General features: G+C 42.2%; 1 protein-coding gene across 1 annotated transcript in view; it reads right to left on the reverse strand.

Moving 5' to 3' along the window:
* Positions 1-2,965: 2,965 nt before the first annotated feature.
* LOC138982806 (protein RRP5 homolog) overlaps positions 2,966-12,607 on the reverse strand; it is a 55,875-nt gene continuing 46,233 nt past the window's right edge. The window contains exons 36-40 of the mRNA XM_070356157.1: positions 10,723-10,883; positions 8,714-8,882; positions 7,128-7,281; positions 4,599-4,764; positions 2,966-3,994 (exon numbers count right to left, since the gene is read on the reverse strand). Coding sequence (XP_070212258.1) covers positions 3,862-3,994; positions 4,599-4,764; positions 7,128-7,281; positions 8,714-8,882; positions 10,723-10,883 — 783 coding nt within the window. The 3' untranslated portion in view covers positions 2,966-3,861. The remainder of the gene's footprint in view (positions 3,995-4,598; positions 4,765-7,127; positions 7,282-8,713; positions 8,883-10,722; positions 10,884-12,607) is intronic.

Raw genomic sequence — 12,607 nt, forward strand, 5'->3', positions numbered from 1 at the left:
TCTGTCTGTGCGTGTGTGTGTGTGTGTAGAGCGATTCAGACCAAACTACTGGACCGATCGTAATGAAATTTGACATGAGAGTTCCTGGGAATGATATCCCCGGACGTTTTTTTCTTTTTTCGATAAATACTTTTGATGACGTCATATCCGGCTTTTTGTAAAAGTTGAGGCGGCACTGTCACACCCTCATTTTTCAATCAAATTGATTGAAATTTGTGTAAAGCAATCTTCGACGAAGGCCGGATTTCTGTATTGCATTTCAGCTTGGTGGCTTAAAAATTAATTGATGACTTTGGTCATTAAACATCTAAAAATTGTAATAATTTTTTTTTTATATAAAACGATCCAAAACTACATTCATCTTATTCTACATCATTTCCTGATTCCAAAAACATATAAATATGTTATATTTGGATTAAAAACAAGCTCTGAAAATTAAAAATATAAAAATTATGATCAAAATTAAATTTCCGAAATCGATTTAAAAACAATTTCATCTTATTCCTTGTCGGTTCCTGATTCCAAAAACATATAGATATATGTTCGGATTAAAAACACGCTCAGAAAGTTAAAACGAAGAGAGGTACAGAAAAGCGTGCTATGCAGCACAGCGAAACCACTATACTGCGCTGAACAGGCTCGTCAGTTTCACTCCGTTATGCACAAGCGTCGAACTACGGTCATTGTGAAAAAATGCAGTGCGTTCCACAGCTTGACTAAATGTGATAATTTCGCCTTACGCGACTTGTTGTTGGTTTTGTTAGTTAGTATAGCAATATGTAACAAAATTTCATTTGCTGATGAAGTTATAGGAATGATCAATCATGCTATGTGCTGTAATTCTTATGGTGTCTTCGTACATTACTAACATTGGTTTGTCTGCGTAACATGTCAGAATAAAGTTGGGGGGGGGGGGGGGGGGGAGGGGGAGGGGAGGGGAGAGACTTGATCTGTTTCATTACACAAAGAGAAGAACGGGTTTAAAATTTGTTTGTTAATTCCATGCAAGATGTGCTTTGAAATCATGAATCATGTAAAATTGAGAAGGCTTTTGTCATATCTCTAGACATGTGAGCTTCAGTAGCCACTGTCAGTGTCAGCATTAAGAAGCAGATAAACAGTGGACAGATATTTGTGGAATACATAACACTGTCTGGATGCATCTGTGGCAGTGAACACCATGGTCTAGGCACGGAGATCTGAGACTTCTCAGAGTTCTCTTGTCGTTAAGTACTGTAGGTTTTGGTTTAGAGCGTTAGGTTATGGTAGAACTTTCTGAGTGGCTTGTTCATCCCAACAATGAGTGACAAAACAGGCAAAGGCAGCTGTGTTGAATTAGCTGTGCACAAAGCGTTCTCAATGAGAAAAGTTGCCTCAGTCAGAGAAGACAGGTACGGCTTCATCCTATGTGGGTTGTGCAGCTGAGCATAGGATTTAATGTAAAATTGAAAGTGTGCGAGGAGTTTATGAGATGCTAAAACAGGAGTTGTAAAATGTTGATCTTTTGACGCCTGTTAATCAAATGTGCATACTTGCTTTCTCACACTCACACAGTTGTACAAGAACTATGAAGATTAATACAAAAGAAGGGAAATAATCTCGCAAACAATTCTTGTCATTTTTGAACGCTATACATGTTGAACTTTTTTGGTGCTTTTGATGCTTCAGTTATGAAACGGCCATGTGATGATGGTAGACTAACTTAAATTATGTTTATCATGTTGGGGAACTTACCAATCATCTGGCTTCATTGGGATGCTGTAGGTGGATGTCTCCATGTATGTCAAATTATGTGCTGAGTGAGTTGAGGTTTTGTTTTACACCCAACTTATTTTGTTTGGTGCTGCAATTTCGGGTCAAATATCAAGTGCCTGTGTAATGGCAATGTATGTACACTTATTACGCAACTGCTTTGATATCAAAGTAAAATATTGTACAGTCTGTACAGCTGATGAACAATTGTTAATTCACGTGGTTAGAACAATGCCAGGGATGTACAAAGTCTGGGAGGAATTACAGCTTTTTTTCTAAAGCTTGTCCGCTTGAAAGACATGCTGATTGGTCATCTAGTCAATCCAAGGTGAGGCAGAAACAAGTAATTGTACGAAAAAAATCCATTTCATTCGTGGAAACCATGCATGCAATAGAAGTACAGGAGCCCGAGTTATGAAACTGAAATTGAAGGACTCCTTACGATCGCTCTGGCTGCTGCATTTTCGGAAACACAATGTATGCATTCTGTCCTGCCTCGCCTGTGTTGATTTTTAGACTTTCTGCTGAGGAATGTCAACAAGTTGAATTATACATTCATTTTGATTGTGTGTACCATGTTAAACAGTCTCAAAACATGTGAAATGAACATGTATGCGGAGGAAGAATGAAGATGTCTGCTGCTCAGCTGAATGAACTTAATGTGCAAATGTCAGGATTTGCTATAATTTGTATTTGTAGTTGGAGATGCACTGAAATTGATAGTATCAGTGCGTCTAGAACAAGCTGTTGACTACAGCAATACACAAACTAATTGTTTCTCATTGTGTACTCTTATATATATGTATATATGAGATTTTTGTTGATACATGTACCATTGTTGATTAGTTTTACATTTATATTCGATGTAACAATTTTACTATCATTTTTTTAAAAAACAGTTTTTTGATGTAAGTGTTCTTTATAATTACTTACCTACTTTCAAGTACATGTCAAGTTTACATATCGATGGTATGGGCAAAATTTTATGACAACAAAACCTGCAGGAAGATACTTCTTTATTTGGTCATTGTTGCGAAATGATTTGTTTGCAATAACGTTTCGACTTTTCATAAAATCATGACAAGCTGATTTGCTGTTATTGATTGATTGTGTGTGTGTTTTCAGCTTACCGTTTTCTATCGTCAATCTATGCTCCTCGATCATATGTGACCACAAATACTAAGCCATGAAAACAATCAAAATAACTCACAAATGATTTTGCTTCAATTTTATTTTAAAGAAAAAGCTCAAGAGTTCCAAGCATCTTTGACTGTGCCTGATGTCACTATTAATGTTTGTACACTTTACGTCTGCTGGTCACTGTACTTGGACAAGGTGCTTAGGAGTTGTACATGCTTATGAATTGACCATGCTTAACCATTCAGTGATTCACATCTCTCTCTCGCTCTCTCTCTCTCGCTCTCTCTCTAGCTCTCGCACTCTCTCTCTCTAGCTCTCTCTCTCTAGCTCTCTCTCTAGCTCTCTCTCTCTCTAGCTCTCTCTCTCTCTAGCTCTCTCTCTCTCTCTAGCTCGCTCTCTAGCTCTCTCTCTAGCTCTCTCTCTAACTCTCTCTCTCTCTCTAGCTCTCTCTCTCTAGCTCTCTTTCTCTAGCTCTCTCTCTCTAGCTCTCTCTCTCTCTCTCTCAGCCCACTTCCCATCTAACAAAACAATGTCCACACTAAAAATTTCGTTTTTCATCAAACAATTGCAATTTCAAAATCATGAGTATACAGTCGAACCTGTCCTGACGACCACCTCAAGGGATCCCCGGCGATATCTTTCCAACATAATTCACCTTTTCACAGCGACCACCTGTCTATACCGACCACTTTTGGTCAATCCCTTGTGTGGTCGTTATTGACAGGTTCCACTCAATTATAACGATTCAACTTCTTGACACAGACAATGGTTACAACAAGAAGCACAGAGTTTAACATGAAATATTACACTTTTCATCAAGAAATTCACCCAAAAAACTATTCAACATATAGGGCTCCAAGCTCTTGATGTGTTTATCTCGGAAGTCCACATGCAGTTCAACATCTTGCACACCTCAGAAGTCCACATGCAGTTCAACATCTTGCACAATCACATGAATGAATTCTTCAGTTAGCACTCTTCCTCTATCCTGGATCGTAGCCTTGCCAGCGTGTCCTCGGTGCCGTGTTTCTCTTCAAACTGCAGGTACTTCTTGTAGAAAAACTTGGTGTTCTTCAATGTCAGTGCACGCTCAAACAGCTCCCTGCAAAAAAAAAGAGGTTCAAGAAATGACCCTTCTGTGTTTGCTCTTTTAGTTGTACTGCTGGCTTGTACACACTACCAAGTAAAAAGAAAGGGCACTGACAATGATCTTGTAGTGGAGTGAAACACACTGCTGATCAAAGGCACAGGCACTGACAGACACACGCATACATACATGTAGTGATAATTGTTATACTACATGTAACACATTCTGTGATCTTTTCTTAATGAACTCAACAAACGGTTACGCGCACAAACACAGGCAATCACCAACACACACAAACATAAACCAACACACAAACATACAACAACAAGCACACACACAAACAGATACACAGTGAGCCCAGTATTCTCTCTGACACCTTGCACAATCCCTGCGCCTTGAATATGTGCGCAATATAAATTGCATAAAATAAAAATTAAAATAAAAAAACAAATCCCTGCGCTTAGAACTGTACCCACGGAATACGCGCGATATAAGCCTCATATTGATTGATATTGATTGATTGACACCTCTAAACATCAACGTGAGCCCAGTATTCTCTAACACCTGTAAACCTCAACATAAACAAATAAATTAACACACACAGGCACAAACAACATACCTGGCCCTGTCCATATCGCCAGCTCTCACCACCATGTCGATGTAGACTGACATGACGTCAGAGCGCTTGGGAAACTCGGAGATGGTTTTCTCCAGCATGGTGAACCCGCGCTCCGACTCTCCATGCTTACACTCCAGGCTGGCAAACTGTGTGATGGTCGCCACGTCTGTAGGAAACAACTTCACACTTTACCATCTTGACTTCAGTTCATTTCCAAGAAAATAAATGCCAAGTGTGAGACTTTTAACTTACTTCATCTGATTTTCTACAAAATAATAAATGCCAGAGGTGACCTTTATACTATCAATTTGACTTCACATTATTTTCTAATGGAGTAAATGACAGGTGAGAAGTTTTCATCTCAACTTGACAACTTGTTTTTCTCATCAAATCGATGCTAGAGGTGAGACCTTTAAACTGTCATAATGTGATTTTAGTTCATGTCCCACTTCAATGCAATTTTAAAATGATCATAACATTTGAACAGCAGGGAATCACTTTGTGCCTTCAAATTTTTATGACTTTGGTATAAGGTAAGGAAACTTTAAAATCGATGTTTATTTTATTGCAATGTAAACCCTTGCGTAAAGCCACAGTAGTGTTGATTTTAGATCTGTGTCCAAGTGGCGAGATGGCCTTATCTCATGTAAAAGCCTGGTCAGATCCGAGATGCTGAGCTGAATCGTTTACATAGCAAGGCCTATGCCTTTAACAACGCACAGCCCCAAACCATCAAAGGTATCACGCATAATCACAAGTTATGAAACTATCAGAACAACTGTTTGGCAACCTGGCGGCCCTAAAGAAGACGGCGGCATTCGTGTGTGCCGCAGGAGTGAATGTCTAGAAGGAGCGAACGAGAAGAAGAAGAACTGTACATTCTGACAACAGAAAATTCATAAAACAACAACATGATGCACACTCACGGTCTCTGCTCTCCAAAAAGAACTGTACATTCTGACAACAGAAAACACATAAAACAACAACATGATGCACCATGATGTACACTCACGGTCTCTGCTCTCCAAAAAGAACTGTACATTCTGACAACAGAAAATTCATAAAACAACAACATGATGCACACTCACGGTCTCTGCTCTCCAAAAAAACTACATTCTGACAACAGAAAACACATAAAACAACAACATGATGCACACTCACGGTCTCTGCTCTCCAAAAAGAACTGTACATTCTGACAACAGAAAACACATAAAACAACAACATGATGCACACTCACGGTCTCTGCTCTCCAAAAAGAACTGTACATTCTGACAACAGAAAATTCATAAAACAACAACATGATGCACACTCACGGTCTCTGCTCTCCAAAAAGAACTACATTCTGACAATAGAAAACACATAAAACAACAACATGATGCACACTCACGGTCTCTGCTCTCCAAAAAGAACTGTACATTCTGACAACAGAAAACACATAAAACAACAACATGATGCACACTCACGGTCTCTGCTCTCCAAAAAGAACTGTACATTCTGACAACAGAAAACACATAAAACAACAACATGATGCACACTCACGGTCTCTGCTCTCCAAAAAGAACTGTACATTCTGACAACAGAAAACACATAAAACAACAACATGATGCACACTCACGGTCTCTGCTCTCCCAAAAGAACTGTACATTCTGACAACAGAAAACACATAAAACAACAACATGATGCACACTCACGGTCTCTGCTCTCCAAAAAGAACTGTACATTCTGACAACAGAAAACACATAAAACAAGAAATTTCTCCGAGGTAGGAAAAACACCCCCGTCCTTACCATTCTCACTGCCACCAACTGAGAAGGTTATTTCCAGACCTGGGAACTCCTGTTTTGCACTTGGGGTATTCTCAAACAAACTTGGTGTATTTTCCGAAAGTGAGCGTACGCCACACAATATTAGATAATCCATGATTCAAACATACTTCACAGGCGTCCGCCGCACCATTAATTAAGTTCACCAATACATTTAAAACAAATGCTTCTTTCAATGTTTACGGACAAAAACTGCAATCATGTGACAAAATACTAGATCGGCTTCGGGATGGGCGTGTGAAGAAAAGTAGTCTAGGAATTGTTCTCGTCGTATTTTGTTTACCACTGACCGTACTGATCGTATTCTAGACAATCGTGCATACAAAATACGGCCAAATCGTATGGGTTCCCAGGTCTGTATTTCCCTTTGACCATTAATATGTCCCTCTATAAGTCCTTGTAGAATCTTAATCCACCAATAACTCCCTAACCGTGTGTTTGACTGGTCCCAATTTTTGTAAGGACCGTCTCAGGAATGTATAGAACCTGTTCACCAAGTTTGGTGACGATCGGTCCGTTCATTCTTCAGATCTATATGCGAACACAAACACACAAACAAACAAACACATCGACCGAATCCTATACACACCCCTATACCGGGGGTGTAACAACAACATGATGCACACTCACGGTCTCTGCTCTCCAAAAAGAACTGTACATTCTGACAACAGAAAATTCATAAAACAACAACATGATGCACACTCACGGTCTCTGCGCTCCAGGCTGAGTAGCGCTCGCTGCAGCAGTTTGCGAGCGGGTTCGAGTCGGCCCTGTTTGAAGAGGAAGAGGCCGAAGTCGATCCACACCTGGCGGTCCTGCTTGAACTTCCGCACCAGCGTCTGGTGGATCGTCTCCGCCTCCTGCATAGTCCACACAATTGGTCATACAGTGGAACCCCCCTTTTAAGACCCCCCAATAAAAGACTCTCCCCCTTTTTTTCACACCTCAGTTTTTCTGTTCATAACCTCAGTTGATTTACCTCTATCTTAAGACTCCCTCCTTTTGAAGGCCACATTTTCTCCAATGTTTGGAGGTCTCAAAATGTTAATGGGTTCCACTATAGCATAAAATCAAAGCTAGCTTGCAGGCGGGTGGGTGACGGGGACGAGGGTGACAGGGATAAGAACTCCACACACTGACAACAACAAATGTACAAAGAAAATATGTAATGAGTCTAATGAAAGGTCATTTGTTTTGTTTTCACATTACTTGTCCTTGCACACTTGCAAAGTTCACTGCTTGTCATTCCTGATCTTCTTGATCTCATTCAACTGGCAGGGAGTATAATTATTTCCATAGAGCACTTTAGCTAACACAAACACACATACCTCTGCCCACATTCCCACTCCCTAGCTAACACACCAACACACACACATAGTATCCACCCCTAGCTAACACACACACACATACCTCTGCCAACATCCCCACCCCCTAGTTAAAACACCAACACACACATAGTATCCACCCCTAGCTAACACAAACACACATACCTCTGCCCACATTCCCACCCTCTAGCTAACACACCAACACACACGCATACCTCTGCCAACATCCCCACCCCCTAGCTAAAACACCAACACATACATGGTATCCACCCCTAGCTAACACAAACACACATACCTCTGCCCACATTCCCACCCTCTAGCTAACACACCAACACACACGCATACCTCTGCCAACATCCCCACCCTCTAGCTAAAACACCAACACACACACATACCTCTGCCAACATCCCCACCCCCTAGTTAAAACACCAACACACACACATACCTCTGCCAACATCCCCACCCCCTAGCTAAAACACCAACACACACATAGTATCCACCCCTAGCTAACACAGACACACATACCTCTGCTCACATTCCCACTCCCTAGCTAACACACCAACACACACACATAGTATCCACCCCTAGCTAACACACCAACACACACACATACCTCTGCCAACACCCCCACCCCTAGTTAAAACACCAACACACACACATACCTCTGCCAACACCCCCACCCTTTAACTAACACACCAACATACACACATACCTCTGCCAACACCCCCACCCTTTAACTAACACACCAACACACACACATACCTCTGCCAACACCCCCACCCTTTAACTAACACACCAACATACACACATACCTCTGCCAACACCCCCACCCTTTAACTAACACACCAACACCTCTGCCAACACCCCCACCCTCCTATCTAACACACACACACACACACACACACACACACACACACACACACACACACACACACACACACACACACACACACACACACACACACACCTCTGTGTTTCCAGAAGCAGAGTACATGGCTGCCACACGTCTGTAGAGCTTGTGCGGGTCTGTGACCTGAAGCGCACGCTGCATGGTCTTGGTGACGTCCTCCTTGCTGCCATACAGGTTCTCCAGGTTGAGTAGCGCGATCCACATGTTCAGCTTCTCCTGCTCCTCTCTGGAGAGAACATCACCATGTAACCAAGTGCGTGAAACACTCAAATCGCCTTTGGAGGCAAAGGCAGACAAACAGGAGTGACTTCAGGCTAAATTAATAGCCCTACAGAAATCTGCTGTTGCTGAACTTGAACGTTTACAAGCGCATACAAGGAGAAAACTGCAGCCAGACCCACACCCTATGATATCACAAACAGCTCTCTACATATGATGGGTTTGCTGTCACCGAAGTTCAAGAAACGTAGAGCTACTATAAATAGGTCAAACACAAGGCTAGCAACTCCGTCAGTGCAGAGCAGCAGTTGTAAAAGGGGGACAACTGCATCACTCTGTCACAACCTTATTAGGCCTAAACAAAAACATAGGTGTGGTTACGGTAACCCGACCTACCCTATTTTTAGGGGCCTACCCTATAACTTTTTATTACATTTGTCAACAAAAAAACAAAAAACAAAAAAAACCCAAAAAAGTGCAGAAAACGCAATGAAAGCAAAAGCGCAAGCGCTCGAGTCGCACACTTATTTCCCTGTCAAGTAGGTTTAATTTGTACACATTAGAAAAAAAAGTTAAAAAAAAAAAGTGATTGCCTACCTTCCTACCCTATTTTTTTTGGCTATGTTACCTTAACCACACCTAATTTTTTTTTTGGCCTTACTTCATCAGTCACACCAAACTGTTCAACTGGTTGTCTCAACATACAATTTAGTACAGAGAAGAAATCAACTGGGCGTGGTGACCTTCTTTGTAGATGGCTGAATACTGAAACCTAGCTGCATGATTTGGCAAAAACTAAACCACCATTTTAATCGCATTAATTTCTATACAATACAGGATCTGTAAGTTGCTTACTAACACCTACATAAATTCATAAAATGACAGCCATAACATGGTCCTGTCATGTCTAAAACTCAAGAAAGATTACAACAAAACAACTGATTAAAGACAGATGCTAACTGCAAGTAGAAGCACAGTCCTTCCCGTGTAAACAACTTTCAGCATCTCGAATGTGGCAAAGCTGGACACATGGTCACCGTATCTAATAAAAACACCTGGACAGATCTGAACAAGCAGAGCTGTTGTCAGGGGAAGGACTGTGCCTTTAATAGACGAATTCTGGATCTTTATGGGTAGTGAAAGAGTGAATTCTCTTGTTTTTTTTTATTGAGGCAAGCTTTCTACACATGCTCCTTGTCCGCTTGTTTCAGACACACCCCTCGCTAGTGACTGGCCTATAATGTCAAGTGGAAACGTTCGACTCACTAAAAGCGAAAGTATTCACTCTCTCACAACCCGTACAAACCCGACCGAACATGGTGTATTACAGCCCGGAAACTCCCAAAAATGGTGCCATACAAATTTACTAGCCAGAGAGCAAATTTTACTAGCCAAACCAACTTTACTCGCAATTTTGGCGAGTAGATTAACCTTTCTAATTGCCAGGTACATGTTTCAGGCATGGGAATTGGAAAAAGTAAAAAAAAGCTGAAAATGTGTAAGTAATATCAAAGTCGACGGCGCGATGCGCCTAGCCTGGTCCGGGGGCATGCTCCCCCGGAAAAAAATTCTCCAAAGAACCCAAATTGTGCAATTTGGTGTCATCTGAGCTCCAAGTTTGCCATTAAATTCAGTTTTTAGAACCATTTTTGCCTCCCCCATTTATTTTTTCGGCGGACACTTTTGCTTTTTTGGCGGAACAAATAAAATAATCGGCGGAAATTTGCCTTTCGGCGGACAATTACCATGCCTGATGTTTCCACTGGCCATGGCGAGTAAAATACTCCCCCCTTTCAGGGCTGTGTTGACTTTGATGTGCATGAGTGAGAATAATGAGCAGAACTGACGTGAGTGCGATGGTCTGCAGGGCCTGGTTAGCGATGCCCCTGGCCTTGTCCACCTTGCCCTCGTTCAGCTGCAGACACATCCACTCGATCCACAGCTGGGAGTTGTTGGGCGTCGTCAGCAGGCGTCTCTCGTAGTCCTCCTTTACATCCTCCTGGCTGGCCTGAAATGTGCAGTACACTAAGGATAAGAATAAGGTATCATATTGTCCTGTTCTTCTTCTTCTTCTTCTGCGTTCATGGGCTGTAACTCCTACGTACACTCATGTTTTTCTGCACAGGTGGGTTTTTACCTGTATGACCGCTTTTACCCAACCATTTGGGCAGTCATACGCCACTTCCGGGGGAATATTGTCCTGTAAGGTTACCCTCAAGGAAATTGGGGCTGCTTTCTCCATAGTGGGGAAAGAGAGCTGCCATACAGTACAGTGCTACCCAATTTGTTCACTTTTTTTCCGCAATGCGTGTATTCATGTTTCCAAACCCTGAGACTTTCGCTGTAAATTTGGGATCTTTGTCACGATCGGGTGACAGAGACCAAGAAAGTGTCACTCAGTGGAGTGCCTGTTCTTGGTCGGTTATGATAGAAAGCGCCTGTGCGTGATATTGGACACAGCAGAGTTTGCTGACAGTGCCTAACGAGCACGGATGTTTTGTAGCGCACGAGTTTCACAGTGGAGGTTTCTGCTGTCATAGCTAGGGCTGACGGTTTTTCGCTGACAGCGCACACGGGATTTTCACGGATTGAGTTTCTCGTGTCTTTTTCTGCTTGGGAGGCAGAATTGTGTATAGCTGGACTGGTTTTGTGACAAGGTCAGTCACGTGTATTTGGCTAGGTGGTCTGTCAGAGACTCAAGGACGGCACACTTGACACCCAGCGGCAGAAGGGGAAGGATCGTATACACAGTTTCTAGAGTATGATGGTTTTTCACCGAGTATTATATTCGGCACTCTAGGGGAACTTCCACGAGTTATTTCTTCTCTCTGCCACGTATTTTGCTGAGGACAAGTCGTCAACTTTCCTTCGTCGGCGATGGCTTTCGCATAAGGATTCGACAAGGGGTTCTGGACGGTTTTGGTCACTGTTGACGAACAGAGGCTGGTCCAGGGAGGAAGCGGACTTTGCTTCCATTGAGAGTACAATCATAGGCTTTTGAGGTAATAAATCATTATTTAACGCTGTTGATGAGTCTGTGTTGTGGAATGAAATACTCTCTGTTGTTCTTTCCAGGTTAGCGCATAATTTACTCTCTGTGACGCTAAAATACTAATCTGTATATGGTTTTTGCAGATAGGGAGAGAAGGACGGAAAATGACTGTTTTGTTGTTGTAAAAAGTCCGTTTTGTGCAGGCCCACGTGCTCGATGAGATATTTAAAGATGACATGTTTAAAGGTGGTGGGTGAGGGGTAGCTGACATGTTTAGTGCACCGATGCTTTCTGTTTGCAGCCTTCGTTTCGTTTCGTTCGTTCGTTCGTTACGTTTTCCTGTACCTGCTGCACGGCTGCCTTTGGCGGGACTTTGCTAGCTGCAGACGTTGGAGCTGGGACCTGAGGAAGCTACGCTAACCGGCTAACCAGCAGACCGGCTAACCAGCAACCCGGCTAACCAGCATACCGGCTAACCAGCATACAGAAAGAAAGCTAAGTGCACCATGTCGTACGCACCCCGTTGACCACCGTTGTCTTTTCTTATCTGTGATTTCATTGGAGTAGTGACAACGTGGGGTGTTGACCCCTGCATGAACTAGAGCTTTTTGAACAGAACATTCTCATTTGACTGTATTTACACGGGATCAGCGTGTTACTATAATTTTCTATATACTACTGGCATTTTGTCAGTGATCACGGGTTTTTTACGTGTTGAGAACGTAAAAGGAACATATTTT

The sequence above is a fragment of the Littorina saxatilis genome, linkage group LG12 (assembly GCF_037325665.1).
Source record: "Littorina saxatilis isolate snail1 linkage group LG12, US_GU_Lsax_2.0, whole genome shotgun sequence".
NCBI lineage: Eukaryota > Metazoa > Mollusca > Gastropoda > Littorinimorpha > Littorinidae > Littorina > Littorina saxatilis.